This window comes from Balearica regulorum, chromosome 4 (assembly GCF_011004875.1).
Source record: "Balearica regulorum gibbericeps isolate bBalReg1 chromosome 4, bBalReg1.pri, whole genome shotgun sequence".
Lineage (NCBI taxonomy): Eukaryota > Metazoa > Chordata > Aves > Gruiformes > Gruidae > Balearica > Balearica regulorum.
The window spans coordinates 57,040,508-57,067,728 of NC_046187.1; the positions used below are offsets into that span (position 1 = coordinate 57,040,508).

Consider the following 27,221-nt stretch of genomic DNA (forward strand, 5'->3'; position numbering starts at 1 on the left):
CTCTCAGTAAAATCACACTTACCATTCCAGAGGTAAATCGCAAAATCAGAAAGCGAAAGGCTTCACTGAATATAGCCTCTCATTGCATTACTCTTTGTAACATTATTTTGGAGTATACTGTCTCAGTTCAGTATCTCAAATGATTTTTTTTGACTGATGGAAAAATACAAACCGGTGTAAACAAAATATTCTAGTTACATCCACACAGTACTTTTCTACTGAAATATTATTTACCTAAAATTGATTTCAAGATATAACATTCAGTTTTCCTAGGACAAGATGATTGCATCTGAGATCTGAGATCAGATGGAGTATCCCTACATGCATATTCTGCCCTATTTCCCTTCCTACACTGTATGGATGTAAATACTTTCAAGTCCACACGTTATTTTTTACAGCTTCTTTTACTTTAGGGTAAGGTACTTTATTCAGTACATACATAATTTAAGCAAGACAGTGAAACCTCTAGTAAGGAGTATCTCAGACAAGTAATCTTCGTCTTACGAATGCCCCTCAATGATTCCAAACATTATCCCCTGAGGCTTCTAATACTATACTGTTCAGCCTCTGCTAAAAGGCACCACTATTAGTCAATACATTTTTCTGACAAGTTAAAGCTATATATTCTGCACTGCATTTCAGAGGGAAAAAAAAGATCCATATGAAAAAGTAACTAAAATCATTTATGTCTGAAAACGTTAACTTGGCACAGGAACAATATGAAACAGCTATTGCTAGGTTCTAGCCCTCATTTGGCAGTAATACCATGTTTACACATACCTGATGCAGAGCTCTACTCCAAGGTGAGCAGAAAGGCTTCTTGATGAAAAGTAATGATCAAATTAAAGTAATACTAAATCCAAGATGTAATGATTGATAGGTGAAAACACCTTTTCTCGGCAGTCTTCATTTGAAAAATAAACAAGCTTTTAAAGATACTATATTCTGCTTGCCGACACAGAACAACAGAAGAAACCACTTTAAACAAACAGGCCTTTTTACAAGCTACTGAATGCTTTCACTGGTGTCCAGATCTTTAAAACTGAAAAGCGCTCACAATCAAGCATGTGGAGCAAGTACAGAGTCCTCAGCAATCCACACCAGGAGCTGTTCTTCTGGGGCAAAGTGTGTACACAAGTACGACCCCCGGTCACGTCAGAACAAGCTGCGTGTCTCTTCCAGCAGCCAGACAGGACTATGAGGTGAGAGGCCGCTTAGTCCCCTCCAAGTGTAGAAGCCAGAGCTGAAGTGTTTTGCATCAACTAGACATTATTTTGTAATACACTTTTGAAAAGACACTTTCAGAAATAAAGCAATGCCAGATGGAAGTGTCCTGGATATAATGGTTGGTGGGAGCTGTATCCTCCTTTGGGCTAGTGCATCTGCTTATCAGTTGCATTTTCCCATGTCCCTCTTCTTCCCATGTGGTAGTAATGTCAGCTGTTCAAAGTGGCATAAATACCAATGAATGCCAAGCTTTGTTGGTCTTCTCATCTGCCAAGGGGCTTTCTTATTTTTGTTCACATTGCTCTAAGGTTTTTGGTTTTGTTTTTTTTTACATTTGGTGCAAATGGATTTGAAGACTGTATCCCTTCTACTTACCCAGTAAGAGATCTCAAATCTGTTAAATTATGGGGTGGCAGAAAACAGATTTTGTGTAGTAAACCTTATTTCAGGGATAGTGAAGATTTCCTCTCTAAATAACGAAAGATGGAAAAGTCACAATGTGTGTGACAGCAGAACACGGATCACAACAGCGTAAGACACAGACAGACCTTTCTGTCCTCTCTTATTTGGACTCACAAAAGTTACCATGTGAAAAGCAGATATGTGGTTTCTCATCTCTAACAAACAGGAGAGTAGTTCCTCATGCTCTATTTCATTATTTTTACGATGTATGAAACTATACTTCTATGGTTAAATATATTCAGGTGTTAACTACAATTAAAAAGCATTTAAATACAATTCATGAGTGTTTCAAGAGGGGAAAAAATACAAAATAGCTGAAAGAAATGCAATAAACCATGAAAATCCAGGAGAACAGGCTACATAAAATATTGGAAGGTTCTTCCTTGTCTAGGAAATAAACTAGTCTAAACAAACTCTGAGGTTCACAGCTCAGGATTTTAAGTGAAGGATATGGACAAATTATCATGGTTGCTAGTATTATTATGAAACATCATTCCTGCTGCTCAGTTATGCTCTGTCAGGCTACCACCTCAGATAAAAGGTGATTGCTCTGACACACAACCTCCCCACTCAAAGCAATTCTCTCCTAACTTCTCTTCACAACTTCCTTTCTATGCCTGAAACCTGTATTTCTGACATGTCAGTATCACTAACTCCATTTGATAAAAAGGTTCATAATGTTTAAAGCTCCAATTAACCCCCAAAGCGCTAACCTGGTAACACATCTGAGGGGAGATTATTTTGGGGGTGTTTCAATTGCCAAACAAGAGGGAAATTTTCTATTCCTTGCATATTAAAAAGATTGCTTTGGTCTGCAATGTTGTTCAGCCGTTGGAATTAAAAAATAGACATAAATGAATATAAAATTATGGGTCAGCAAATATAGAGCTTTACCCGTACTACTAACTGGCTCAGAAAATTTCATTTCAGTATAATTCATATCCTCCATAATTTTAATTTAGTAAAGTTAATGCCTATTACTGTACAACTCCTTCAACACCAAGTGTTATATAAGTGGTACAGATTATCATGATATTATTTGCTACTGTAAAAAATATTTAACAAGTGGAACACTACGATAATTTGTTCATGTTGGCTAAAATGAAATACTGAAACCAACTTCTGAAATATACATTTTTAACTGACAGGATGCACACAATGGAAATGGTCATTTGGGCTGAAATGTTTTTAAAAATTTTACATTCTAATTTGCTTCATACACCATCTACAACTGAAAGAGTCAAGATTTAGAATCCATATTTAAGTCAATGCTAATATCAATAAACTTCAGTTTAAATTAATGCAAAGGATATACTGTAAAGGAAAAGAAATTACTGACTTTACTAACTACTTCTAAAGTCTAAAAGTCTGAAAGAGTTTCAAATGTTCTTCAATATTGTATGTGCAAAACTGCATTTAGTGTCTTCAAAAGACTCTAAGTGGCCAGACATCTCTCATACCATTCCTTCTATCAGCATACATTAAAGCCATTAGGTCTGTGGTTTCTGTTAAGCCTCGTGGTGACAACTGCTGGGAAACTGTCACTCTTGTGCTTTCAAACAACTTGTCTGGATGTGTGAAATTTGCAGGACTGGAAGCAATAGCTGGAAAGCATCCTGAATATACGTAGCACTGTTGCAACCCTAACGGGGAGAGAAAACATGTGGCTCATCAGTAAAACTGTCATGTATTTCAGGAATTACATCCTACTTTTTAAACAAATTTTTTTTTTTTTACCATCTGCATCTTGCTTTATTAGCATATGTATTCACACAAGATTTTAGAATCTGTAGGTAACAAAAGTAATAAATTACAACAGTTTACAGCTAACAAGGATAGCCTGAATCACTATATAAAAATCTGATTTCCCCTCAGTTTGAACTCTTGTACAGTTTTGTTTGTAATGTGAGTAGAATAAAATGCCATGGTTTTCAGAAGTAGATTTGGCTTTTTAGATACAAACCAGCTAGTCCTTCCATCAACAGAACTAATTTTGAATTTGCTATAGGTGGAAGAAGTGTCACTGAAATTAACAGTTTGAATTATTATAATGGTTTTAACACATAGTACTATTTTTGGAATTTTTAATACTTAATGGTATAGCAGCTTGTAATTCTCCATGAACCTAGGCTGTACTAATATATATTTGTTTACAAATATGGGATTTAAGAAGTACAAAACATTGTATTCTACAATTCTGGACATTCCCACATTTTGCAATTCTTGGAGCACAGAAAGATACGTCAGCTACAACAGCAAATTTACCCTGTAACAAAAGGAACCATATAGTGATCTTTACTACAGCTCTATTCAACTTTCTATGATTTTCCTTAAAGGCATTGTCAATTAAGTGCAAAATTCCTTATTGTAAAACAATCTTTTCCTCGTTTTTAAAGGAAAATAACTATTAGACACAAAATGACAATCTGCTGTCACTACTATATATTTATGTTTAAAGAGAAGTATGGTCTAATTAGCAGAGTTAAAAGAATTCATGCTGCAGATAGATAGTACACATTTTAGTACTTTATGAGCACATTACTCCTTCTCGACCTCTTAGTAAAACCAAGGCACGTTTTACTCACTGTGCTTTTCTGATGAAAATAGCTCATGGTGTCTAATAGAAGAGATCACTCATAGATCATAGTGTCTAATAAATCACTCATGAATATTTTGGTCATGTGTGACACATGGTTACCCATGTGCTGACCAAGCCTGCTGCTAGACTCTGAATCTTTGTAGAAATCTAAATGCCCGTGGATGCCTGCAACTCAAATTTTAAAGAACAGAATAGTCTGAAGCTACCTGTGTACCAGTAATACTTTGCAATACTTGAAGTAGGTAATGGAACAGTAAGAATAGACTTATCCCAGACAACTTGTGAATAAGTTAGAAAAGGGTTAAATAGCACACTGCAAATTGCCTCCTGTGTTCTGACCAATACAGCAGCAAAATTTAAGAGCTGGCCAGTCTCACTTCACTCACAGAGTTCTTAAGAATCTGCAGTACATGCAATATTACTACTACAGTATTTGTAGGAAAGGCTGAACACAAAACCAAGAGGTTTAGGAGCTGGCAATGAACAACTAGAATGATATTGTCATTGCTTTTTATATAGTTCTTTCTTCAGCCATAAATGCAAGTGTTTAATTTAAAAATAATTTTACTAGAACATTTCCTAATCTGAAAAAAGGGAAAGCTTACCTCTAATAACACACTGTCGATGATGGGGTTAAGAACCTCTGCCTTCATACTGCTCTGTAAACCGGAAAATAGAATGAAATGCCAGGACAAGAAATACATTTAACAGAAATATATTGATATCTGAGAAGTGGTTTTATGAATACTATAAAGGTCTTGCTTCACCTTCTTATTCAGACTGTTTATCACAGTATTCCTGATAACTGTGTCTACACTTCATACACACTTCAGTAGACCCTACGTATTTCTATCACTGAGTACAATGAACTAAGCCGGGCCCAGGGTTTTACTTTTTCATCAGTTTATGTACCATAGTTTCAAATTGCCTGGTTTCCTATAGATGTGAGATTTATGTATGTGATGACATTGTCTGTCCATCTCTCTGTCAGTGCCCTTTTCATCTCCTCCAAAATTTTTTAATCCCTTGCTCATTTTTAGGAAACAAGAAGGAAAAACACAGGTCAGGACAATGGAAGTTCTTAGAAGTTTCACAAATATCTGTGGTTAGGAGGAAATGAAAGGTCCAGCTTAGCTCCCCTACAGAAGGAAAACCAGGTGAAACTCAGATCCCCAAACTGGAGTCAGTATATTTTGAGCTGGACAACACAGGCTAGCCAGTAAATATAGCTCAGCACGCATCGCATTTTTCTCAACCACCAGATAGGAATAAAGATGAGTACAGTGAGTAGTGACATTATAAGAGGGTAGAAAACCAAGATTTGCCAGCTCTTCTGCTTTTTAAAATGGCAAAAGTTCTTTCCTTTTTTTATTCTCACTGTTCTTTGCATTGTGGTTTTTTCAGAATGACAGAAACCTCCAGCAAGAGTTGCTTTCTTTCAAAACTGAATGGTGGACTCTATAAGAATAAAGGGAACACAGTACTGATCAATTTAACTGAAGGATTTCCACTTACAACCTCGTAGCTCTCATATTACAGATTTAAAGAAATATGAAACACCTTAATTTTAGTTTGGAGAAAGATGGCAGAACAAAGGGAAGAAGGTTAGAGAAAAGAAGAGCAATTTTACTGTCAGTTACTAGAAAATCCATTACAAAGTGCATTGTTTAGTTGGTTGTCAATAAACTGAAATGGATAGAGAGCAGTATCAAATACTATTGATTGTATGAATCAATAAGTTAAAGTTTGAAGGAAATCTTGCGTAGCAAGCAAAGCTGTTATTTCTTATTTCTGCATTACTGCTCACTCAGAAACACTGCCAACATCTAGACTATGTGTGCAGCCAGCACTACAACTAATGTCTGAATTATTCAGCTATAACTATAGGGATGGCATTATGTTTGAAAAAACCAGTATTATCTGGCCTAAGCCATTTCTCAGTTTCCCATGAGTTAATGCACTTTGCAGGATACTGGAATGTGTTTGTGAACCTGGGTGCAAAAGGTCCGTATCTTCGACCAAAAGTTTACAGGGATGGGACAGCAAATAAAGATCACCAGACTGCCCTAATAAAACTGTCTTCTAGAGAGTATTTTGGCAGTGGGAAGTATCTTTGTGCTCAATTTCTTATGTGTCCACACAAATGTCCACAAAAGCAATCTGGTCCTAAAAACTGAGTACAGAGTTGGTAAGAACAAAACCTAGTGCAATGCTTATGAAGGCTTTAGTTTGCAATTTTCTTAGTTGAGCCAGCTTAATATTTCATGTGCAATTTATTTTTGTATGTCTGTGCATGTATTTATTTTAAGTGTCACACAAATATATGCTAAAATACAATGCCAAAATGCAAAGTAAGCAGTTTCTCCAAAAGTAATGGGAAGGAATATAAATTATTCAGAATAAAAGCAACCCCATAAATCATGTTCTGTACAAATAACTCTGAGAAAACTTGCTCAGAGATGTGCTGGAAGAGCTCATGGGAGAACTGAGAAAATTTCCTTTGATGTACATTCATGCTTTCATGGAGTAATCAGGAGAGCCAGAGTTCGTTCTTCTCTGACGCTTACAGAACAATTTCAGCAACAGCACGATTTTTGCCTCTGGATCCTGCTAGAATACTCAGATGTTAGTCATCTTTGAAACATCTTGAAAGGCAGGATACTATTTCTAGCAAAGATGTTCACAGATAAATGGATGTTCCTAAATGGAATATCTTGAGATATAAGACAGAGTGATTTTTTTTTTATTTTTTTTTTAAGATGAACGACAGATTTTCTAATCTCTTAAACCTTTTGAAAACACAGTGGCCCTAGGCCAGGGGATTTAGCAAAGGCTAAGACAGCTCGTGAAACCAGCTTAAGGTACTGGAAGCGTTATCTGTTAATGACTTTTACACAAATGCATTCAAAAGGATAGGCTGAGTAGGAGAAGAAAATTTCATCAAGTTGTGGGACTTCAAATGTGGGGCACTTGCAGCATGAGAAGGTAAGTGCCGAGTGGTGATCAGAAAAAATGGGAAATGGTAGCTAGAAAGATTTTAGAAGGCAGGGGACACACTGCAGTCTATGAAGGCTTATAAACTTTCTCTGCAATGGGGAATCTGCTGTAAAAATGCTCTGTGTTCTTGATCTGAGGAAAGAAGTGCCCTCTTTATTAGTACCTCATGTAAAGCCACTGGACTCTGGTAATAATTTCTGTTTTAAGAGGTGAACTATGTTTAAAAAAGCCCAAATGCTACAGAAAATGCTGTTATCTTACCCCAGCTGCTGTTAAAGAATCGGAAAACTTCTTTGATAAACATGAAACTTCATTGCACATGGCACTTGTTAAACTGGTTTAAAAAAAGAGAGACAAATATAAAAATAAATCCTTGTCCTGTCAATGGATAAAAACCCCTATGACCGTCCCAGGCAAAAACTTCATATTAGAAACCAAGAATGTTTTTAAGGCAATTTTGCTTCTAGTAATTTCTTAAATATTTTGGGGTAGACTTTGTTCATAATATAGTTTTTATATTCCTCCACTGAAAAATCCATTGCTGACAACAGCAGCAAAATGATGTCATGTTGGCTAGTCTTTTTTAATAGGGCAATGTTTCATTTTTTAAATTCTAAACTTCTAGTTTAACTGTTTTTTTTCTGATGATTGCAGCAACACAACTTCTAGAAATACTGGTGGAAATAAATCAAACTTTAACAAGAACAGTGAGAAGTTTCCTCTCTAAGCAATAAAACATCTACTCTACTGAAAGAGGAAGTACCCTTGTGGTTAAAATACAAGAGAACAGAGATCTAGTTCTTTTCCTAGATCTTCCACTGTTTTGCTTAACTTTCACAAGCGCATCATATAGAACCTCATCCTGCAAGGTGCACCATACCTTAGCTCTAATTCTGAAAAATACTTGAACAAGTACTTTGTTTTAGACTGAAGTGTTCCTATGGACTTTGCTATTGTTATTAGCATTCTTAAACACTTACTTAAATACTTCACTTACTTAGGACTCAAGTGCTTACAACATCTTAATGTCAAAGCCCACTGAAATCAGTAGAATCGATTACTACAGAGAGCTTGAGATCTGAATTTTGAGTCCCACTAGATAAACTGGCTTCTTGAATTTATATATGTTTTGTCGTGGTTTACTACAACATTGCTGACAAATGTGGTCTTATTGTTTACAACTACAGATTCATTTTTGTATATTTGTGGCAGATAAAGACTAGATAATGAAACTCCATTGGCAGATAAGACTGCACGATGCACTCTAAAAGCAAGTTCTGTATATGCTAGCACAGTATCTGTTGCAGAGGAAACAGGAAATGCAACCCAAAATTAGCATGTACATCCGCTTGCTGGAACAGAAACAACTTTCAGCCTGTGAATGTTTCTGTAAACTTACATGTTAGCCATGACAGGTAGCCTATGTAACTTAATTACATGAGAAAATACAGCACCAGGAGCCCTAAAGCCAATGCTGTTTGTTGATCCATGAACTTACTGCGTCTTCAAGTGCCAAAAGCTGAACAGACATTTTAAGCAAATGTCAAGTGTTCATATACGAAATACATAATACTCACTTCATCAGTACTTTTGCTTGATCTTGAGCTGTTTTTTCTACTTCCTGCCCATGTAGAATTAATTCTGCTACTTTATGAAGCTGTTCAATACAACGAGCAGTTACCTCAGCCAGACTTTCAATGGACAGCATGTAGATTTCCTTAAATTAAAAACATGGAATAATATCACCAATAATAACACCACTAATAAATATAAATATACATATAGATATATACATATAAAATGATTTGAAACATAAGAGCCCTCCCCACCCCAACTGGAAATACCACCACATACAGAGTGAAGTAATATCAGCCCTAATGTCATCCTGACAAACAATACTGGAAAATGAAATATCCACAGATTATAAAATACAGAAAAATCCTGAAAAATTAGTAAGAACAAGTCTACCATTTATTTGGATGAGAACTAGGTCAGGCTCTAGGATTCTCTAACATAGCACTTTTAAAGCTAGTCATAACAAATAGAAAGATCCCTTAACTCTGGAGTAAGTCAAAATTACTTTCATATGGAGACAAAAATATTGAATTATCCCTCAGATTAATCACTGGAGTAGAAATGGATAATACTCCCAATAAAAACATGGCTTTTATCAGCAATGATAAAAATTTCTACCTAGCACTATGGTGTTACAGCTTTCACATGCTGATGCCAGCTGGAAATCTGCAATTGCATAAAAATCTGTAATATATACAGTGTAAATCTGTTTCCTTCTTTGGACCTTTTTTGTAAGAAAACATGATGGATAATTTCTTTATTAGAATTCATTCAAAAAATCTTGACAAAGATACCAACCACATTTAATATCGCTATAACTTGGTGTAAAATATTCAATCACAATTAACCTTCTCAACAAGAGGAGTTGTCTAAATGGACACAGTAATTTTAGCCTCAAGCGCTATCCTTCATAAAAAGAATAACACTTGTCAGTTGCCTAAATGATATTTCTATTTTGTCTGTTTGTGATTTAAATTGTTTAAGAGTTTAAATAAAGTTTGAGAAATTTTTCCATGCACTGCTGAGGAATGTTGAGATACGACTTTCAATGTGCTGTCGACATTTCACCACACGCTGCCTCAGCTCACTGTATGTTGTGTATACACATGCATGCACACAAAAACATAGATATAAAGAATAAAAACATTGTGATAGCAATAACAGAGGACCTGCTACTTTGATATTTACTTATGGGAACAGACTAACAGTAGAAATATCCATGTAAATTAGTGTCCTATTGGGTCTACAGTGAATAGTTAAATATTAATATTTCTTAATACTTCCATGAGTTTAAAAAATAAGGACAACATATAAAACCAACACACAAAGATAAAGAAGTAATTTTATCAAACAAAGTATGACAATTTGCTTAATGAAATTTATCCTCCAAAAGCTATTTTACCTCCACAGTATTGTTTTTATCTACTTCTGTTTTATCACCGTGAGTTTTATCTTCTTTTTCAGTCATTTCTTCACCAGGCTCTCCAGGTTTTTCTTTTAGCGTCTCTTCTATGTCTGCTGCGGTGGAACAACTGGCTTCTTCCAGCCATTTGTAAGCTTTTTTCCTAGCCTGCCAAACAAAGAACCCAACCCCAAAGTTCAGTTCAAACAGGGAATATCAAATGATGCTCCTGAACATTAATTAACAATACATTTAATTACTTCCTTTTTACATTCAGAAGTTTAAACATATCAAGCCTCCGTGTACTGTTTAGGTAAGTGTATATTTAAGAAACTGTAGGGAGAAGCATTTCTGATTGCATAAAGATGGATCAGCCAGGGATAATTCCCGTACAGGTATGATATTCCTAACCAACACAGAGAATTGGTGTTAATACCAAAGTTACTAATATTTCAGCTTTATGAGATATCTTTCAAAGGAATTTACATGGAAATAATTTTCTCAAATAAAAAAATAAGAAGGAAGTATAAAAAAAAAAAAATTGGAGAGATAAGACAGATGGAAAAATAAATAGAAAATCACTGTATCTTCAGCTGCCTTCCCAGGCATGAAAGTAGATCAAAGTGGAAAAGCCTTGAAGTTTTATACAACTTCAGACTACTGTTATGGTTAATAGGAAATTTATGATTTATCTTTTTTAACATGAAGTCAAATTAAAATATGATAAGACTTAAGCCTAAAATAGTCTATTTATTTAGCTAGAGAGATAAACATTAATCTGAGCCTAAGATCAGCAAGTGAATCACCTTTAAAGGGGCCTGATAGGAAAAATGTGACTAGTGATGTGACTAGCTTCTAGCCATCTAACTTTTAGATCACTGAAGCTACTGAGAGAAATTCAAGACTTTGCTTCTAGCTGAGAAGGTCTGGAGAAGTCCCTCAGAAGAATAAATATGATGAGCAAAAAAAATAATTCTGAACCTGAACTTTGTTCCCAGTATGAAGACCAAATCTGCTGTGTTCATGAACTTTGTTCTGCTGAGACATCCCTGGTTCAAAGCTTTCTAACATGGTCCATTGTGCTAGCTAGTCATTGCAACTGTATTGCCTAACTAATCTCACTTCTGCAAAACCTTTCCTAGTCATCATTTTAGTCCCACACTCCTGTACTTTGCTTTCTGAACTGTCTGAACAGAGATAGGTACTGCTCTGTGTCAGATTTCAGAACAAAGCCCTTCCTCTTTGTCTTTGTCCAAGAAACAGAGGGCAGCTCACTAACAGGGGCTAACCTTATTAAGTTTGTCAGGAGTAGCAGCAACGTGCAATTCAAACAGAAGTTCAGTGAGCATGCTGACAAACTCTTCTCCCATATCTGCTGCAAGAAAAAAGAAGACAATTTTTGTTAGGGTGTTATCACCATAATATTTTACATGATCAAACGCATCCAGTCAAATAGTTTCCCCAAACACTCTAGCACTTGAAAAACAATGACAGTGATGCAACAAAGGGGTGGGTACGTGCTCAAAGAAGAGAAAAAGCAACAGAGATACTTCTACTACCACATATGCTAGCTTGACACTTTGAGTACTCTTTCCATCCCATTCTAAATTCCACTAAGTTTTACAAAAACAGGTAAGAGGACAATGAACTGCATGATCCCTAGTAATCTGACAAAATTACATAGGATCACAGAATCATTTAGGTTGGAAAAGATCTTTAAGATCATCAAGTTGAACCGTTAACTTAGCACTGCCAAGTTGACCACCTAAACCCTGTCCCTAACACCACATCTACATGTCTTTTGAATACCTCCAGGGATGGCGACTCAACCACTTCCCTGGGCAGCCTGTTCCAATGATTGATAACCCTTTCGGTGAAGAAATTTTTCCTAATATCCAATCTAAACCTCCCCTGGCACAACTTGAGGCCATTTCCTCTTGTCTTGTCGCTTGTTACTTCAGACAAGAGACCAACACCCATGTCATGACCCACAAAAATAACCCATGACCCAGGAAATAACCGAAGAAGAGATACTAACGTCTTCTTTCAAGCCTAGGCATAAAAACTGCAGCAGGGCCAGACACAAATAAGTTTCAAAGGATACATACTGGAGAACATGTTCTCTATTGCTCTGTCTGCAAACCATAGGTAAGTGGTATGTTTCCTTTCTATTTTAAGATTGAGCTTTGCTTAAATGAGGAATATTTTCTGTTCTGCTTTGGAGTAATGAGCCTTAAAGAATCTGCACTTATATTTCAAGAGTTTTATGAGCAAAGATAAATACAACTAACATTCAAACTTCACCATTATTATAGATAATTCTTTGACTACTTGCAGTTGCCATATTCTAACATGCTCTAAGCTCCTAAAAGTTGGTATTTTGGTTGATTCTGTTCATCTGCACTTACTGTGTTTGGTATCTTCATTAACATTTCCTGGGGGGGGGGGTATAGCAAATCCCATTTTTTTTAGCCTGATGACACTAAAAGGTTGAAGTCCCTATATTGAGCCTGATAAAAATCCAGCTACTTCAAAAATAAATTTCATGTCTTGCTGTATGCCCACTTTTTTGTTTATTTATTAGGTAGGGCCAGTTTTTCCATTTTTACAGAATCATAGAACGGTTTGGGTTGGAAGGGACCTCAAAGATCATCTAGTTCCAACCCCCCTGCCATGGGCAGGGACACCCTCCACTAGACCAGGTTGCCCTGAAGATTTATGCAAGTCTTTAGTACTGGGCTTAAAAGTGGAGGGCCATTACTCTCCAATGAGTTTGAGGATTTTGGTAGGACTGTTTACAGACCACAGTACCTTGTAATACGTGGAAATGTGGTGGAATCTGACACTCAGATTATAATCTCCTAGAGCAAAGGACATTTTACCCTTGCTTGTAAAGAGAGTGCCCATCTTTGGTGCTATAAAATACATTACTCTTTAGCATGAAGAACTATTCACCTGCAATGACCAAGAGACTGAGCTTTCCTCTTAACAGCTGGGGAACAGGCCAAGAAGAATGTATTCTGGCAGGCCAAAGAGATGCACAGAGTTCATTTCATTGCTGCCCTTATCAGTAAGTTTTGACAATAGGATTTTCAGGTTTTGCAGTACAACATCTCTTGGATACACTGAATTCACTTGTTCTTAAAACAATGCCAAATTGTTTTAAACCGCAGCATGTTGAAAACTGATATGCAGTTCATTGGATCAATGCAGTATTACTAAAATTGGCGATAAATGGCATATTCAATTCAATACTCACTTTGGTTACCATCTCCCTTAACCTCACATATGAAATTTTTGGTGTTAATGGCTTTCAAAATGTAGTTAAAGCTACTCTTTCAGATATTATCCTCTTATTATTTCATAAACAACTGAAAGGAAAAGAAGCTGCAGTGAAAAACACAAGAGGGTCGCATAGTCAAAGTGAGAGGAAACATTATAGAGAAGGGTATGCATTTGGCTTTCTCCTACTTGTGTCAGAAAATATCTTTTCCCTTTCTTTCTTTTCATATTGATTTTGCACCTGACTGTTAAGCAAATACACAAAACTCTACAATTCCAGTTTCAAAGTTGCCAGGAACAAAGCCTGGCCCCAACCCTTTCCCAAAACAGTCTTCTGAAGATCACTGCAGTAATTCCTCTTCCTTTAGGACTGAAAGTGTTTAAGGTAGAAACTAAAAGCAGCACTAACATCTCTGAATGAGATCCTGAGAGTCTACATAAAACAACCACTCACCCTTTTTCAAACACTTGAATGCTAAGCACTGGCTTTCATCCCAGCTAGTCTTTTTGCTGAATATATATAGTGCTGACAGATGACACAATATAAATAATAGGACTTTGATGATGATAAAGTGGTAACAAATTAGCAATAAGTGGTAATTAACTTGTTTACAAATACTGCTCAGTGGCTAGATAAGATTTAACATTTTCAAACATCATTAGTTAAACTCTGTCTTTTGTAGGGGAGTGGCTTCCTTACATAAAGGAAAAAACTCAAGTTTTATTGAGCTAGGAAGCAAAAATTACAATCCTACTGAAGGCAAGTTAGTCGTAGTTTTAAACTGTTCAGCAAGCAGGATTAAAACTCAAAATTCCTCCACAGAATTTAACATAGCCTGCTACCTCTTGCTAGATTAGCTAGCTTAAGTAAAAATACATAATTCTGTAACAAAAAATATGGTATTAAAAGAGCATATGGCTTACTGACTTGATTTTATAAGTGTAAAACCTATTAATGTGCTTAACAGGACCTTAATTGTATTAACTAGCTTGAGCTAAGAACACAAACTAGAATGAAGCCTTCTCTTCACGGCAAGACAAGAGCTGCATTTAATTCTGATCAGCCAACCTGTTGTTAAACTTCACTGTCTTTTATGTATGCTGGATGCCAAAGCATGTTTAAAATTTTTGCTAATACTAAACACAGACCATTTTCTTAGTATAAATATTAATTATGCCACAGAAATATGCTTAAGGTCCCAACAAGTCATTTCAGGTAAACAATTCTAGTTTAAAAATCAAACCAAATGATTCAAACCTAGACCTTAAAAGATCAGGTGTGCTCCCTGGAAAGCTAAACTTATTTGTAAAATATGACCAGAACACTAAGTGTAGTCAATAGACGTCACTGCAATCCAATTTAAATTATGTAAAGATTGGCAAACCAAAATCTGAATGAAGCATTAAACTGTTTAATAAAACTGTGCTCCATCAGGGGAAACAGGCATGCAAATCACATCCAACATTACATGTAAAGGTGCTGGGTAGTGTTTTTATAAAAATGGCAGAGAATTGTCATATAAGGGCATATTAATGGAATTCTTTAACTTTTACAAGGTTTTATACATTTGATATACTTAATAAAAACACTTAAGATCCTGTGCATTAATAAATTCAGGGAAAAGGTTGGTTTTCCCCCACTCAGGAGGATCATAAGAAGCCTTCACTCATTCTGACACGATTTTAATGAGGATAACATGTTTCTATGAAGGGTACCCAGACTAGGACACTGTCTAGAGGGGATGTGTCAAAGCACTATACCGTGTTAAGAGGACTTTCAATGCAGTGTTGGGGATACTACAATAATACTGCAGACAATACTATGGATAATGGGTGAGAGGCTGAAAAAAGAAGTAAAGGCCACACATCCCACATTAGGAGCCTGACCACAGAGCTGTCAGCTCAGCCCTAACAGAAAGCTACTTTGAGAGATTATTAATGTTTTTATTCTTTTGGAGTCCTCCAGTGGAACTAAAATTTATCCAACTTAATACTAATATATGAAATTTATCTGTAGTTCAAATACTAATAAATCTTGAGCCTGACTGCACTAAAGGACATAATTTTGAACTGCGGCCTGAAGTAACACCCATTCAGCTGTAAGGTGGAGAGAACATGTGTGTGGTTCTTTCTGTGGTCACAGAGAGGAGGATCACTGCTGACTGATTTCCTTTTGCAGGGGAAAACCTGCAGCATGCTCTGATTTTGCCTGGGGTTTTTTTTGTTTTTTTTTTTTTTTTAAGGTGCATATTGGCTTGGTCCCATGCTATTTAGAAGGTCAGTTAATGTTTCAAAGAGCGTGATCAGCAGCTGTGCTTCACTGAAAAAACCAGAACTTCGGACTAACAGAGAAAACATCACTTTGTGCAAGAAACAGCTTTTCCTGGGGGCTGGTTTCAAAGCAAGGAATGATTTCCCACAGAAATTAAGGAACAACAGACATCTCATGAATCCTCACTCTTAAGCAGGTAACACACTTTCCTGACTTCTATTTCTCACAAACCCACTTTTTAAAAAACATAACAAGGGAAAAAAACCAGCACAAAAGACTCCCATACTAAGACTACACTTAACACTTGCTGTCCCCCCTGAGAAGAAATAATAAGCTCCCTGTGAGCAACATCTGGCATATTGAGTAAGCACTGCTAGAAAGAGCAGTCTGAGCAGAAAAGACTTTCCAGCTAGAACATGTGGATGTTAACACAATTTTTCTAATTTTCTGAAGGCTAGAGAAATCACAACTCATCATCTTGCAAAATGTAAGTTTTATGGGCTAATCGCCCCTGAGGAGGTCAAGAGGATGTGGAAGAAATATCTTTTTATGTTACTGTGTTTCTGAAACACAACAATATGGTGTTTAATGGCATGAGCCACTCCTCAGTCAGGTCAAGGGTGTTGTTTCTATTAACTAGAGGAGCTTTGGTATGGATCTCACAGGCCTGGAGACATGAACTATGGTGGCTTTAAGCTATGTTCTTATCCTTCTGTTTTGGGGAATGCCACAATTCCTGACCTGTTTAAGACACCTATTTTACCCCTAACCAAATGGCCCATCCATTTTATTGTAACTTTTGTGAGCTGATCTATGGACTGCCATGCTGGTCCCATTCTCTTTGATGCTGCCCGCTATGTCATAGTTTTGGCATGCTTCTGCTACTTTACCTTCTTTCTCATGCTCCACGCGCCACATCTTGCCAAGCAACACCTAGAAAGCAGCTTTGCCACTATGTTTAAAGTGACTTTCCTTCAAAAAGTTCAGGGTTCTTAAGTCCCTTTATTACACTAATTTTTTCCCTACCTAGCAAGGGAGGGTGTAAAGTAAGCATGAAGTTGCTAAACAGAAAAGCATTGCTAAACACTTCTAAACCTTCAGATTACACAATTTCATAAACAAATTCTGTAAGAAAACCTCAGTTATCTAAAAGGTTACTACTTTTGTTTTGCTTTCACCGACCATATAGTAAAGTAATACAATACTTACTTACCTTGTATTTTCTCTATCTATCTCACACTTCAATTACAACACAAATTCAAAATTAAGCATTGATCAGCTTCCAGAACTTTCAGAGTATTATTTTTTGTGACTTACTTGCTTATGAAAAGTATCAGGACATCAGAAATTATAGCTGAGATTGTAATTTTTTAAATTACTATATGCAGAAGTAACAATTGTTTATATGGTTAAGTCTCCGTATTTCTAATTACCTTTCTGTGTCTGTACCACTTCATCATCTGATTCCTTTGGAACAAAAATCTCCTTTATAGCAATTAAATCATTTTTCACAGTCTCCAACTGCTCTCCATCAAGTGTTGCTAAATATGACTGAATCTGTAAAAGAAAGGACAGAAGAATTCCTAAACAAAACAGAGACTTTTTCTTAATTTGATAATTTTGAGCCTGATGATACCAAAATAATTGAAGAAATTGAAACTTCCATTATGCTCAAATCTTGTCTCTAACCTTCCAACTTATGTAGACACATTTTTAGTTCTCATCAACAAAATTTGTTGAGTATCACAAAAATTACACCAGCCTTGCAAGACCATCAGGTGTCTACCTTCTCCCAGAACATTTGGTTTGAATTATAAAACTGTGGTTTAATTGCAAACTGTAATAAGCATTTTGGGATTGCTTGGATGAAGTCAGCAGGAAAGAAGAGTTGCTAGTAAGTTGCTAAATAAATTGCTAAGCCACTATCCATCATATTTGAGAAGTCATGGCAGTCTGGTGAAGTTCCCACTGACTGCAAAAGGGGAAACATAACCCACATTTTTAAAACAGGAAAAAAGGAAGGCCTAGGGAACTACAGGCCGGTCAGTCTCACCTCTGTGCCTGGCAAGATCATGGAGCAGATCCTCCTGGAAACTATGCTCAGGCACATGAAAAATAAGGAGGTGATTGGTGACAGCCAACATGGCTTCACCAAGGGCAAATCACGCCTAACAAATTTGATGGCATGCTATGACAGGGTTACAGCTTTGGTGGATAAGGGAAGAGCAACTGATGTCATCTACCTGGACTTGTGCAAAGCATTTGACACTGTCCCACACGACATCCTTGTCTTTAAATTGGACAGACATGAATTCGATGGATGGACCACTCGGTGGATAAGGAATTGGCTGGATGGTTGCACTCAAAGACTTGTGGTCAACAGCTTAGTGTCTAAGACCAGTGACAAGTGGCGTTCCTCAGGGATCGGTATTGGGACTGGCGCTGTTTAACATTTTTGTTGGCGACATGGACAGTGGGACTGAGTGCACCCTCAGCAAGTTTGCCAATGACACCAAGCTGTGTGGTGTGGTTGTCATGCTGGAGGGAAGGGATGCCATCCAGAGGGACCTTGACAGGCTTGGGAGGTGGGCCATGTGAAACACATGAAGGTCAACAAGGCCAAGTGCAAGGTCCTGCACATGGGTCGGGACAATCCCAAGCACAACTACAGGCTGGGCGGAGAATGGATTGCAAGCAGCCCTGAGGAGAAGGACTTGGGGGGCATTGGTTGATGAAAAGCTCAACATGAGCCAGCAGCATGTGTTTGCAGCCCAGAAAACCAACCATATCCTGAGCTGCATCAAAAGAAGTGTGACCAGCAGGTTGAGGGAGGTGAGGAGACCTAATTGCAGCTTACCAGTACCTGAAGGGGCCTACAGGAAAGATGGTGAGGGACTGTTTATTGGGGAGTGTAGTGACAGGACAAGGGGTAATGGGTTTAAGCTGAAGGAGGGTCAATTTAGATTAGATGTTAGAAAGAAATTCTTTATTGTTAGAGTGGTGAGGCACTGGAACAGGTTGCCCAGAGAAGTTGTGGAGGCCCCATCCCTGGAAGTGTTTAAGCTCAGGTTGGATGAGGCTTTGGGCAACGTGGTCTAGTGGAGGGTGTCCTTGCCCATGGCAGGGGGGTTGGAACTAGATGATCTTTGAGGTCTCTTCTAACCCAAACCATTCTATGAATCTATGATTCTACGATTCTCCGCATCTACTCTGCTCTGGTGAGACCCCACCTGGAGTACTGCGTCCAGGTCTGAGGTCTCCAGTACAAGAATGACATGGAGCTGTTGGAGTGAGTCCAGACAAGGGCCACAAAGATGATCAGTGGGCCGAAGCACCTCTCCTATGAAGACAGGCTGAAAGAGTTGGGGTTGTTCAGCCTGGAGAAGAGAAGGCTCTGGGGGAGACCTTACAGCAGCCTTCTAGTACTCAAAGGGGGCCTACAAGAAAGCTGGAGAAGGACTGTTTACCAGGGTCTGTAGTGACAGGACAAGGGGTAATGGCTTTAAGCTGAAGGAGGGTAGATTTAGATTAGATGTTAGGAAGAAATTCTTCACTGTGAGGGTGGTGACGCACTGGAACAAGTTGCCCAGAGAAATTGTGGATGCCCCATCCCTGGAAGCGTTCAAGGCCAGGCTGGATGGGGCTTTGGGCAACCTGGTCTAGTGGAGGGTGTCCCTGCCATGGCAAGGGGGTTGAAACTAGATGGTCTTTAAAGTCCCTTCCAACCCAAACCATTCTATGAGTCTATGATAAGAGCGCAGGCAGAATTCATGCTTAGTCTGAGCACTCATGGGAGGAGTTAGAAAAAAACCCGTTTCGTCCCTTCAAAGTCCAACCAAAATTATTGACAGTCTACCAGTCTACCTGTTTTGAAGAACATATTGACAGGCTGTTGAGTGTCTCAGGTATCTGCAAGTCCCTGCATATTTAATAGGGTGAGAAGCCTAAGACAGATGGAAACAGATTCTTTGAATTGCTGTTTGTTTGCACTACAGCTATGCAGCGTTAATCCCGGTGTTAAGCCTTCTCTCCATTTGATACAAAATTTCACTTTTAGTTTTTTTCCAATGTTGGTTTTAAGTTTGCTTTATAGATGTGCAGACTGTTTCAGTGAGAAACTAGAGAAAAACATTATTCTCTTTTGTTCCTCCTTGATGTGTCCAGCTCATGTGCTCAGGGTTAAATACAAGATAAAGTTGGGCGACCCAACTCAGGTTGTGAAGCACTACTTAGGGCTTTTTGGCCCTCTCTGTAGCATTGTCCATTTCATAGGATTAACTGGGACCTTTTTTTAATAGAAACTTTTAAAATGAAAGCTTTAAAATATTTTTAAATCCCTGCTGTTAGAAGGGCATAGGACATTAGCAATGCCTTCAGTCTCTCTTGTGCTCTTCCTGTGGTCCATCAGAGTGTGGCTTTTGGGCTGTTAGTATAGGTCTCAAGCTTACAGAGTACTGTGAGTATTTTGTGTGTGTGTGTGTATAGGGTAGTTGGAAGATGTTCTGTGAGCCTTTTGGAATATCTATCAGTGAATTGGACTTGTTGACACAGACAGTTGCATTCAGTCCTGTTGGAGTTAGTAAAAATCTAAAAAAGTTCTATTAATCTACTGTCAGAGATCTACTGACAGCTGAAATTCAAAAATATATTTATCATACAGGCCTTAGTAACTTTAGCATGTTCTTCAGAGAGACATATAGCATTTGCATACTTCCAGTAATGATATCTTGGGGTAGTTTTATGTAGGTTTAAAACCTAACACAACAAAGAAGACTTAGGAATTGAGTAAGAGTAATCTAGAATTCATTTTAATTCACTAGCCTCTAGGTATAGTAGGTCTGGAATTCCTGAAGGTAAGTCTCAGTGCATGATACAAAACCATAAGACATCGACCTCCTTGCAAATTCTGAAAAGACATCTGCACAGTGTCACAAGCTGATATATGGTCCTAACAAAAATAACCTTCAGTAATGAAGTTGTTTGTTTTGAGTCAATCTCGGAGTTACATTTTACATGTATTGAGATTGATTTCCTGAAGCCTGGGACTGACCCATGGGACCAATCCAGCTTTCTCTGAAGTTGATGAAAAACTTACTGTTCATTTCACATGCACCTGCAGAACAAAATTAATGTAAAGAACAATTTTTTTACCAACCATTTTGATTTATGCTGTCTGCATACTGTACCTGGGCTTCACTTTCATTTGACAGGATTTCCAGAGCTTCAAGATGAGACAAACCTTGGAACTCATCAAAAAGTAGTCCATAATGTGCTGTTCTTTCAACTGTAACTTGCTGGGCCCGCCTCTGTTTCTCTTTTTCTTTAGCTTCTCGCAACAGCTGCAAAAATATACATCATTCCTGTTGTTTTATTGGTAGTGCTGTAGGTATGACAGATTTTACTACTTTCTGCTTTTGCTTGTCTAGGAAGTAGTAATAAAATTTGGGACTATATCACACCTGCAGAGCTGAAATTTTAAAGCTGAAATATCTAACTTCTTTTTTGATAAAATCCTCTAATAAAATATTTAAGTAGCATTCTAAGTGCGGTTTTCCCAACAGTAATTGCTAACCATCCTTTTTTAAGAAACAATGAACAAACAAATAATCTGGCTTATGTTCTCAAAAGCAATATCAGCTATGGATATTATACAATAAATTTAGCCACCAATTACAATGAAAGAAAAATAAAAAGGACTATTTAATACACAGCCTTAAAGCGTCATGCAATCCATTCCACAGACCACAAAATGGGAAGAATATTATTTTCAGGACCTACCTACGTACTTATACCTAAATAATGCACCTACATAATTATTTCCTATAAAATATTTTTAGCAGAAACTAAAGTCAGGCCTAATACGGTATGACTACTACCAAAGGTGGGGCAGAACTATACTCCATATACTTGGGGATATTTTGGAGTGATCTTCTTATACCCTTCTATTAGTGTATAAGAAGGATAGAATAGTGTATAGAATAGGATCTTCTGTTCCTTCCTTCTAGTCCCAGGAAGGAATGGCCTCTCGTATGAATTTGCTACAGTAAAGCTGGTAAATACATCTGAATTGCATCTTACAGTCACATAGAAGCCTCTGAATATAGATGAACTCTTGCCACTTACACTATTGCATCATTCAAAACTTCTACGATATTGTCTTCACTTATTCATTTGTTACAAAAGACTTATGATGACAGATTTTTCAGTCTCCACCTTCAAAAGATCACTCACAAAGTTTCATGCACAAATCACTGAAAAGGAAGCACTGTGTTATGTGACCCATGAGAACTGATTTATGTCACTTCTGCCTCAGATTTTATGTGTGAATTCATGCACATTGTTTAGGAAGGTATTCTCAAAAGCTCATTTTAATCCTGTGGGCCTTAACAAGAGTTACTTGGTTTTGGCCTAGTATAACAGTATCAGTCTGTTTACATTTACAATGACCAACACTAAAGATGAAACATCTCAAAAATACCTTTACTCCTCTCTACAAGGAAGTAAACATGTAGTAAAATTAAAATTTTTTTCAATGTCTACTGATATCCACAGCCTCCCTCCTCGCAGTATCTGGAGAGCTAAAATAATTTAGTACTGACAACACTTACACTTCTGTTCTGTTTTTATCATGTCTCTGAATTTTTAAACATACGAGTCATGACTATGCAAGGGTACCATTAGTTTTCAGCTTTAATTCCTAATGAAACATATGTCATATTCCAGTATTACTCATTTCCAAGGAAAGTAGTATAGTGATGTTTATGCTGGAAGATACCTATCTACAGCTGTTACCAGAACAAAAACAATTTGATTCTGTCTCCAGAGTGTAATGATTTATCACCACATATACTATCTTATAAAAATCAGCTATGGTACATGTGATTATGCAGAAAAGATGATTTTACATTATCTTTTGTGGTTCTGTGAAGAAAAAGAAAGTGGAGCAAATATAAAGCACAATAAACCTAGCCAATATCTATTGCAATAGAGAAAGCCTCTCCCTGAGGCATCTGAAATGCCGGAAAAATAATCTGAAACTGCATTGTCAGAGCTGTATTTAAATAAATCCAACCTGAGATAGAGAAACTGTTCTTGCCATCAGTGTTTTGGTTCTCTTAAATCCAGGATCATTTTCTGCAAGGACATTCATGGTTGTCTTCCCAATAAATTCCAAAGCATCTAAGCCTCCAGATAATACACTTTTCCCCTGTATAAAATAATGCAATGTGGTTATTTGCTTTCCACTTTATGCTAATATTAACTGTAAAGGGTATTGCTTTTGCTGACACCATCTTTGAACATTCAAGTCCCTAAATTTTCTATGCTTTAACTAACAATAGGATTGATATATTTATAAAATTATGTTACGTTTTTCTGAACACATTTTCAAAAAGAAAAGAAATGAACTATACAAATATTTCTAGTTAATTAAAAGGCTCACACTGGAGGAAATGTAACACCTGTGATGATACAAAAATTATTAATAATACCATTTTAATTTAATCCGAAGTGGCATCTAGTCCATGGGAACACATTTTAGATATGAATAACATGGAGCCAGTGTCCATCATGAACAGGATGACTCTGCCTTATCTAACTGAGTTCTAAAATTTTGACACTTGTGATAACTCTGGAACTGTCTATCGAAATACAGGTTTTTTTCCTGTATTTTCCTATATTTTCCTTTGTATTAGTGTTAGCCCTCACTCTCAGTTTTTCATGTACACTGAAGAAGAATTTTCACTGGCTAAAAATTTCCATTTCAATCTGGATTATGCATCTGTCAGATACTCACATGCTGATGTAACCTGATATATAATGGAAAACCCTACCAAAGTCTCAAATGGCATTACAGGCAACATACTGAGACCTTAAGTTATACTTTTTGTTTGGTGACATTCATCACTGCGGTATAGTAGCCTCTCTAGGTGTGCGTAAGAGCCCATTTCTCTTATTTGAAAATCTTATACAATGCTCAGGTACTCTTACTGGTGTCTAGCTCTCAGAAGCCCTACGATGCTCCAGATTCTGTAGCAACAGTCTTAGGAATAGTCTATAGGAATCTCCCTCTGTTCCCATAATCTTTGATATTAGAGTGATAAGTCACTCAGAGTGAACTGGATATGCACTAAAAAAGGATTGCCACTTTGTAAAACATGCTCAATGGGGAGTTAGTCTCCTATGCTTTTGTAGCTGATGCTTAAAGTCTCTTATAACTTGAAGGGAAACATCATATTGAAAAGCTCAGAGGAAAACATTTGCTATGGTAATAATCTGTAAAAAAAGCTGGGAAGATGACACAAAAATTAATTTGGAAACAGTATGGTACAGGATTTTGCAAAAGCTGAAACACAGAAAAACAGAAAAAGATGAAGTGCAGCACAGAATATATATATGTAGAGTGTATCAGGAAAGAACCATGGACAAAAGATTTTGCCTCACTGAGTCTGCAATCAGACCACCTTCTGGGAAGGCTAATATGAAATGAGAGACTAGATAGAGAGGTGAAGGTAAGGGCCAGGGACTAACAATACAGAGTTTAGTAAAAGTCTTAAAATAAGCAAATGGAATATTTTCTTATTTTATCTGCCTTCAAAAATGGTAAGAAATCTTATCATACTTTCTCTGGAAGGACTTAAATGTAAAAAAAAAAAAAAAAAAAAAGATGATGGTACCACAACTATAAAAAGATTTCCCAAGAATTTTCAAAATTCTATATAGTTTAGGAGAAGACCATATTTTTCACTCAGACTGGTTCCAAAGTAGTAACTTACTTAGTTGTGTTTGACTTTTTTTTTTTTTAATTTGATACAGTTATTTTGCCATGGAAGAGACTCTAAACAGACTTACAACAGAACTGTTTTTACAAAGACCTACAACTTAACAAACTCTACCTGTTACATGTGATGTACAGTGAAGTTGCACCTAAAAATGATGAAGAATAACTACAGCAGAGAGGCCAGCTAAAATGACTCACTGTGTTCTGTACAGCATTAGTGATAGCTGACAACATGCCACGAGATCCAGATGAAGGAGAAGGAACATTCTCAAGAGAGCTTTGGTCCAGAGAATCTTCTGCTTCTAACAAAAGAAAAAAGCAAGCTACAGCACATTTTCAAGGCACAAATTACAGAAAACTGGATTCTGTGATCAAAATCTTAAAATCTTGTAAATGGGACTAATTTGGCAGTGTCAAAGAGTTTTGTCCAATTTCAGTGAACTTCAACTTACGTATAATTGGTGTTTCAGCTGCAGGAAGCTCTGCTGTTTCCAAAGATGCTGAACTTGCGTTATGAATTCCTAGGGTAGTTCCTGCTTTTTCCTTCACTGCTGTTATCCCATGACCTGCAGCAGAAGCATATTTTAGATTACGTAATTTGAAAACTTATTACTAACAGTGCATAGTATTCTTATACTCCATAAATGATAACGATCAGAATAACTATTAAACTTACCTCAATTGTTTAATATTTCACTTGTTCTACTATATCCAGTATATTAACTGACTAGAAATTATAAAGGTGAAATATAATACAAATGACACTGGATCTGAAATACAAAACTTGTTTCAGTGGCACATAAAAGTTTAGTTCCCTGTTGTTCAAAATGCTAAATATTCCATTACAATCATGTCGTGGTTTTACCCCAGCCGGCAGCTGAGCACCACGCAGCTGCTCGTTCACTCCCTCCCCATCGGGATGGGGGAGAGAATTGGAAGAGTTAAAGTGAGAAAACTCATGGGTTGAGATAAAGACAGTTTAATAGGTAAAGCAAAAGCCGCGCGCACAAGCAAAGCAAAACAAGGAATTCATTCACCACTTCCCATGGGCAGGCAGGTGTTCAGCCATCTCCAGGAAAGCAGGGCTCTGTCACGCGTAACGGTTACTTGGGAAGACAAACGCCATTGCTCCGAACGCTGCCCCCCCCCCTCTTGCCCCAAGCTCCTTATAAACTGAGCATGACGTCATATAGTATGGAATATCCCTTTGGTCAGTTTGGGTCACCTGTCCTGTCTGTGTCTCCTCCCAACTTCTTGTCCACCCCCAGCCATCCCGCTGGCAGGGCGGTGCAAGAAGCAGAAAAAGGCCTTGGCCCCGTGTAAACACTGCTCAACAATAAGTCCATAGAACAAAAACATCTCTATATTATCAGTGCTGTCTCCAGCACAAATCCAAAACATATCCCCACACTAGCTACTATGAAGAAAAATCAATCCTCTCAGCTTAAACCAGGACAAATCAGTTTAAACAGAAATTGATGGTTTGACCTCATCTAGTTTTCAGAAGTCTAGAACAATTAACCCACAATTAATGGACTGTGGTGACTGCAGGGCTGAGGTAAGGAATTTCGTCTTCAGTATGCTGCATAGGTGCTATGTTAGGTAAGTATTTTGGGAATACTGACCCAGGTTCTCCAAGTTATTCAGGATTTAAGCTCCTTAGTTGCTCATTTGAAGTCAAATTCTAAAGTGTCTCTCCTCAAAGCTGCTGTTAAAATATAATTTGTAAAGTCTGTTGGTGTCAGATGACACAGAGAGAATTACTGTTCCAGTGGTAGCTGATCTCCTACAGAGATTTTACCACCTTTACCTGACACATAGTAGTGACTCCCTAACTCTCTGTTCCATTAAAATGGTCTAGTTTAATGTAAAGAATATATGTTATTAGCGTCTTTATTGGAATAATTTTGACAGAACAGGATTGCTTTACTGCTTTTCTACACAGAGTTTATTTACACTAGCAGATCACATGGACTGATAATGTCCCGCTATAGGATACGTTGGGATTTCTTGGTAGTCAGCAAAAGGAGGCAGTAGCTTCCTAATCTGTATCAGATGTAGTTGAAAACCACTGCCCTTCAAAAAGACTACTCCCAAATTGTCTACCTATTCTGCTTCTGGATATATCCATAAGTATGTTCATTATATGCTTCTCTCATTACAAACGATCCAGCTGGCACATCTTCCTTAGCTGGAAGTTTCTGCACATCAGCTGAGACACAATAAGTAAACAACCAACCAGGTGAGCAGTATTTCTTTCCAACACAAAATGAAATGGCTTCAGGGACCCTACTTTAGTTTTTATTGCACAGTACACCTTCACTGCATCTCACATAAAGCTGATCACTTCTAGCAGTAGGACGATACACAGTGCTTTAACTATCTGCCTAACCGCTTATGAGACGTATTAATGACATTTCACACTTCTTTGCTTTGTTACCTTAAACTGAACTGTAAATAGATACATTATTTCAGAAAAGCCATTAATACAGATGCTCAGGCAGATACCTAGACATCTAAGGCATGAAGTCAAGCATAACAATCCATTAAATATTGTCCATACTTTCCCACAATTGTGTTCACTTTCTATTACAAAAGTTCAAAACATCTTTTCTGAGTTATATTT

General features: G+C 37.2%; 1 protein-coding gene across 2 annotated transcripts in view; it reads right to left on the reverse strand.

The window, feature by feature from the left end:
* Positions 1-1,877: 1,877 nt before the first annotated feature.
* FAM114A1 (family with sequence similarity 114 member A1) overlaps positions 1,878-27,221 on the reverse strand; it is a 39,419-nt gene continuing 14,075 nt past the window's right edge. The window contains exons 4-14 of one of the 2 annotated variants that reach the window (XM_075752316.1): positions 25,048-25,161; positions 24,794-24,897; positions 22,889-23,023; positions 21,003-21,155; positions 17,250-17,373; positions 11,552-11,634; positions 10,263-10,430; positions 8,863-9,002; positions 7,547-7,619; positions 4,894-4,947; positions 1,878-3,332 (exon numbers count right to left, since the gene is read on the reverse strand). In XM_075752316.1, the coding sequence (XP_075608431.1) occupies positions 3,231-3,332; positions 4,894-4,947; positions 7,547-7,619; positions 8,863-9,002; positions 10,263-10,430; positions 11,552-11,634; positions 17,250-17,373; positions 21,003-21,155; positions 22,889-23,023; positions 24,794-24,897; positions 25,048-25,161 (1,250 nt within the window). In that variant the 3' untranslated portion in view covers positions 1,878-3,230. Of the gene's footprint in view, positions 3,333-4,893; positions 4,948-7,546; positions 7,620-8,862; positions 9,003-10,262; positions 10,431-11,551; positions 11,638-17,249; positions 17,374-21,002; positions 21,156-22,888; positions 23,024-24,793; positions 24,898-25,047; positions 25,162-27,221 lie in introns of both variants that reach the window. The other variant, XM_075752315.1, reaches the window with a different exon arrangement.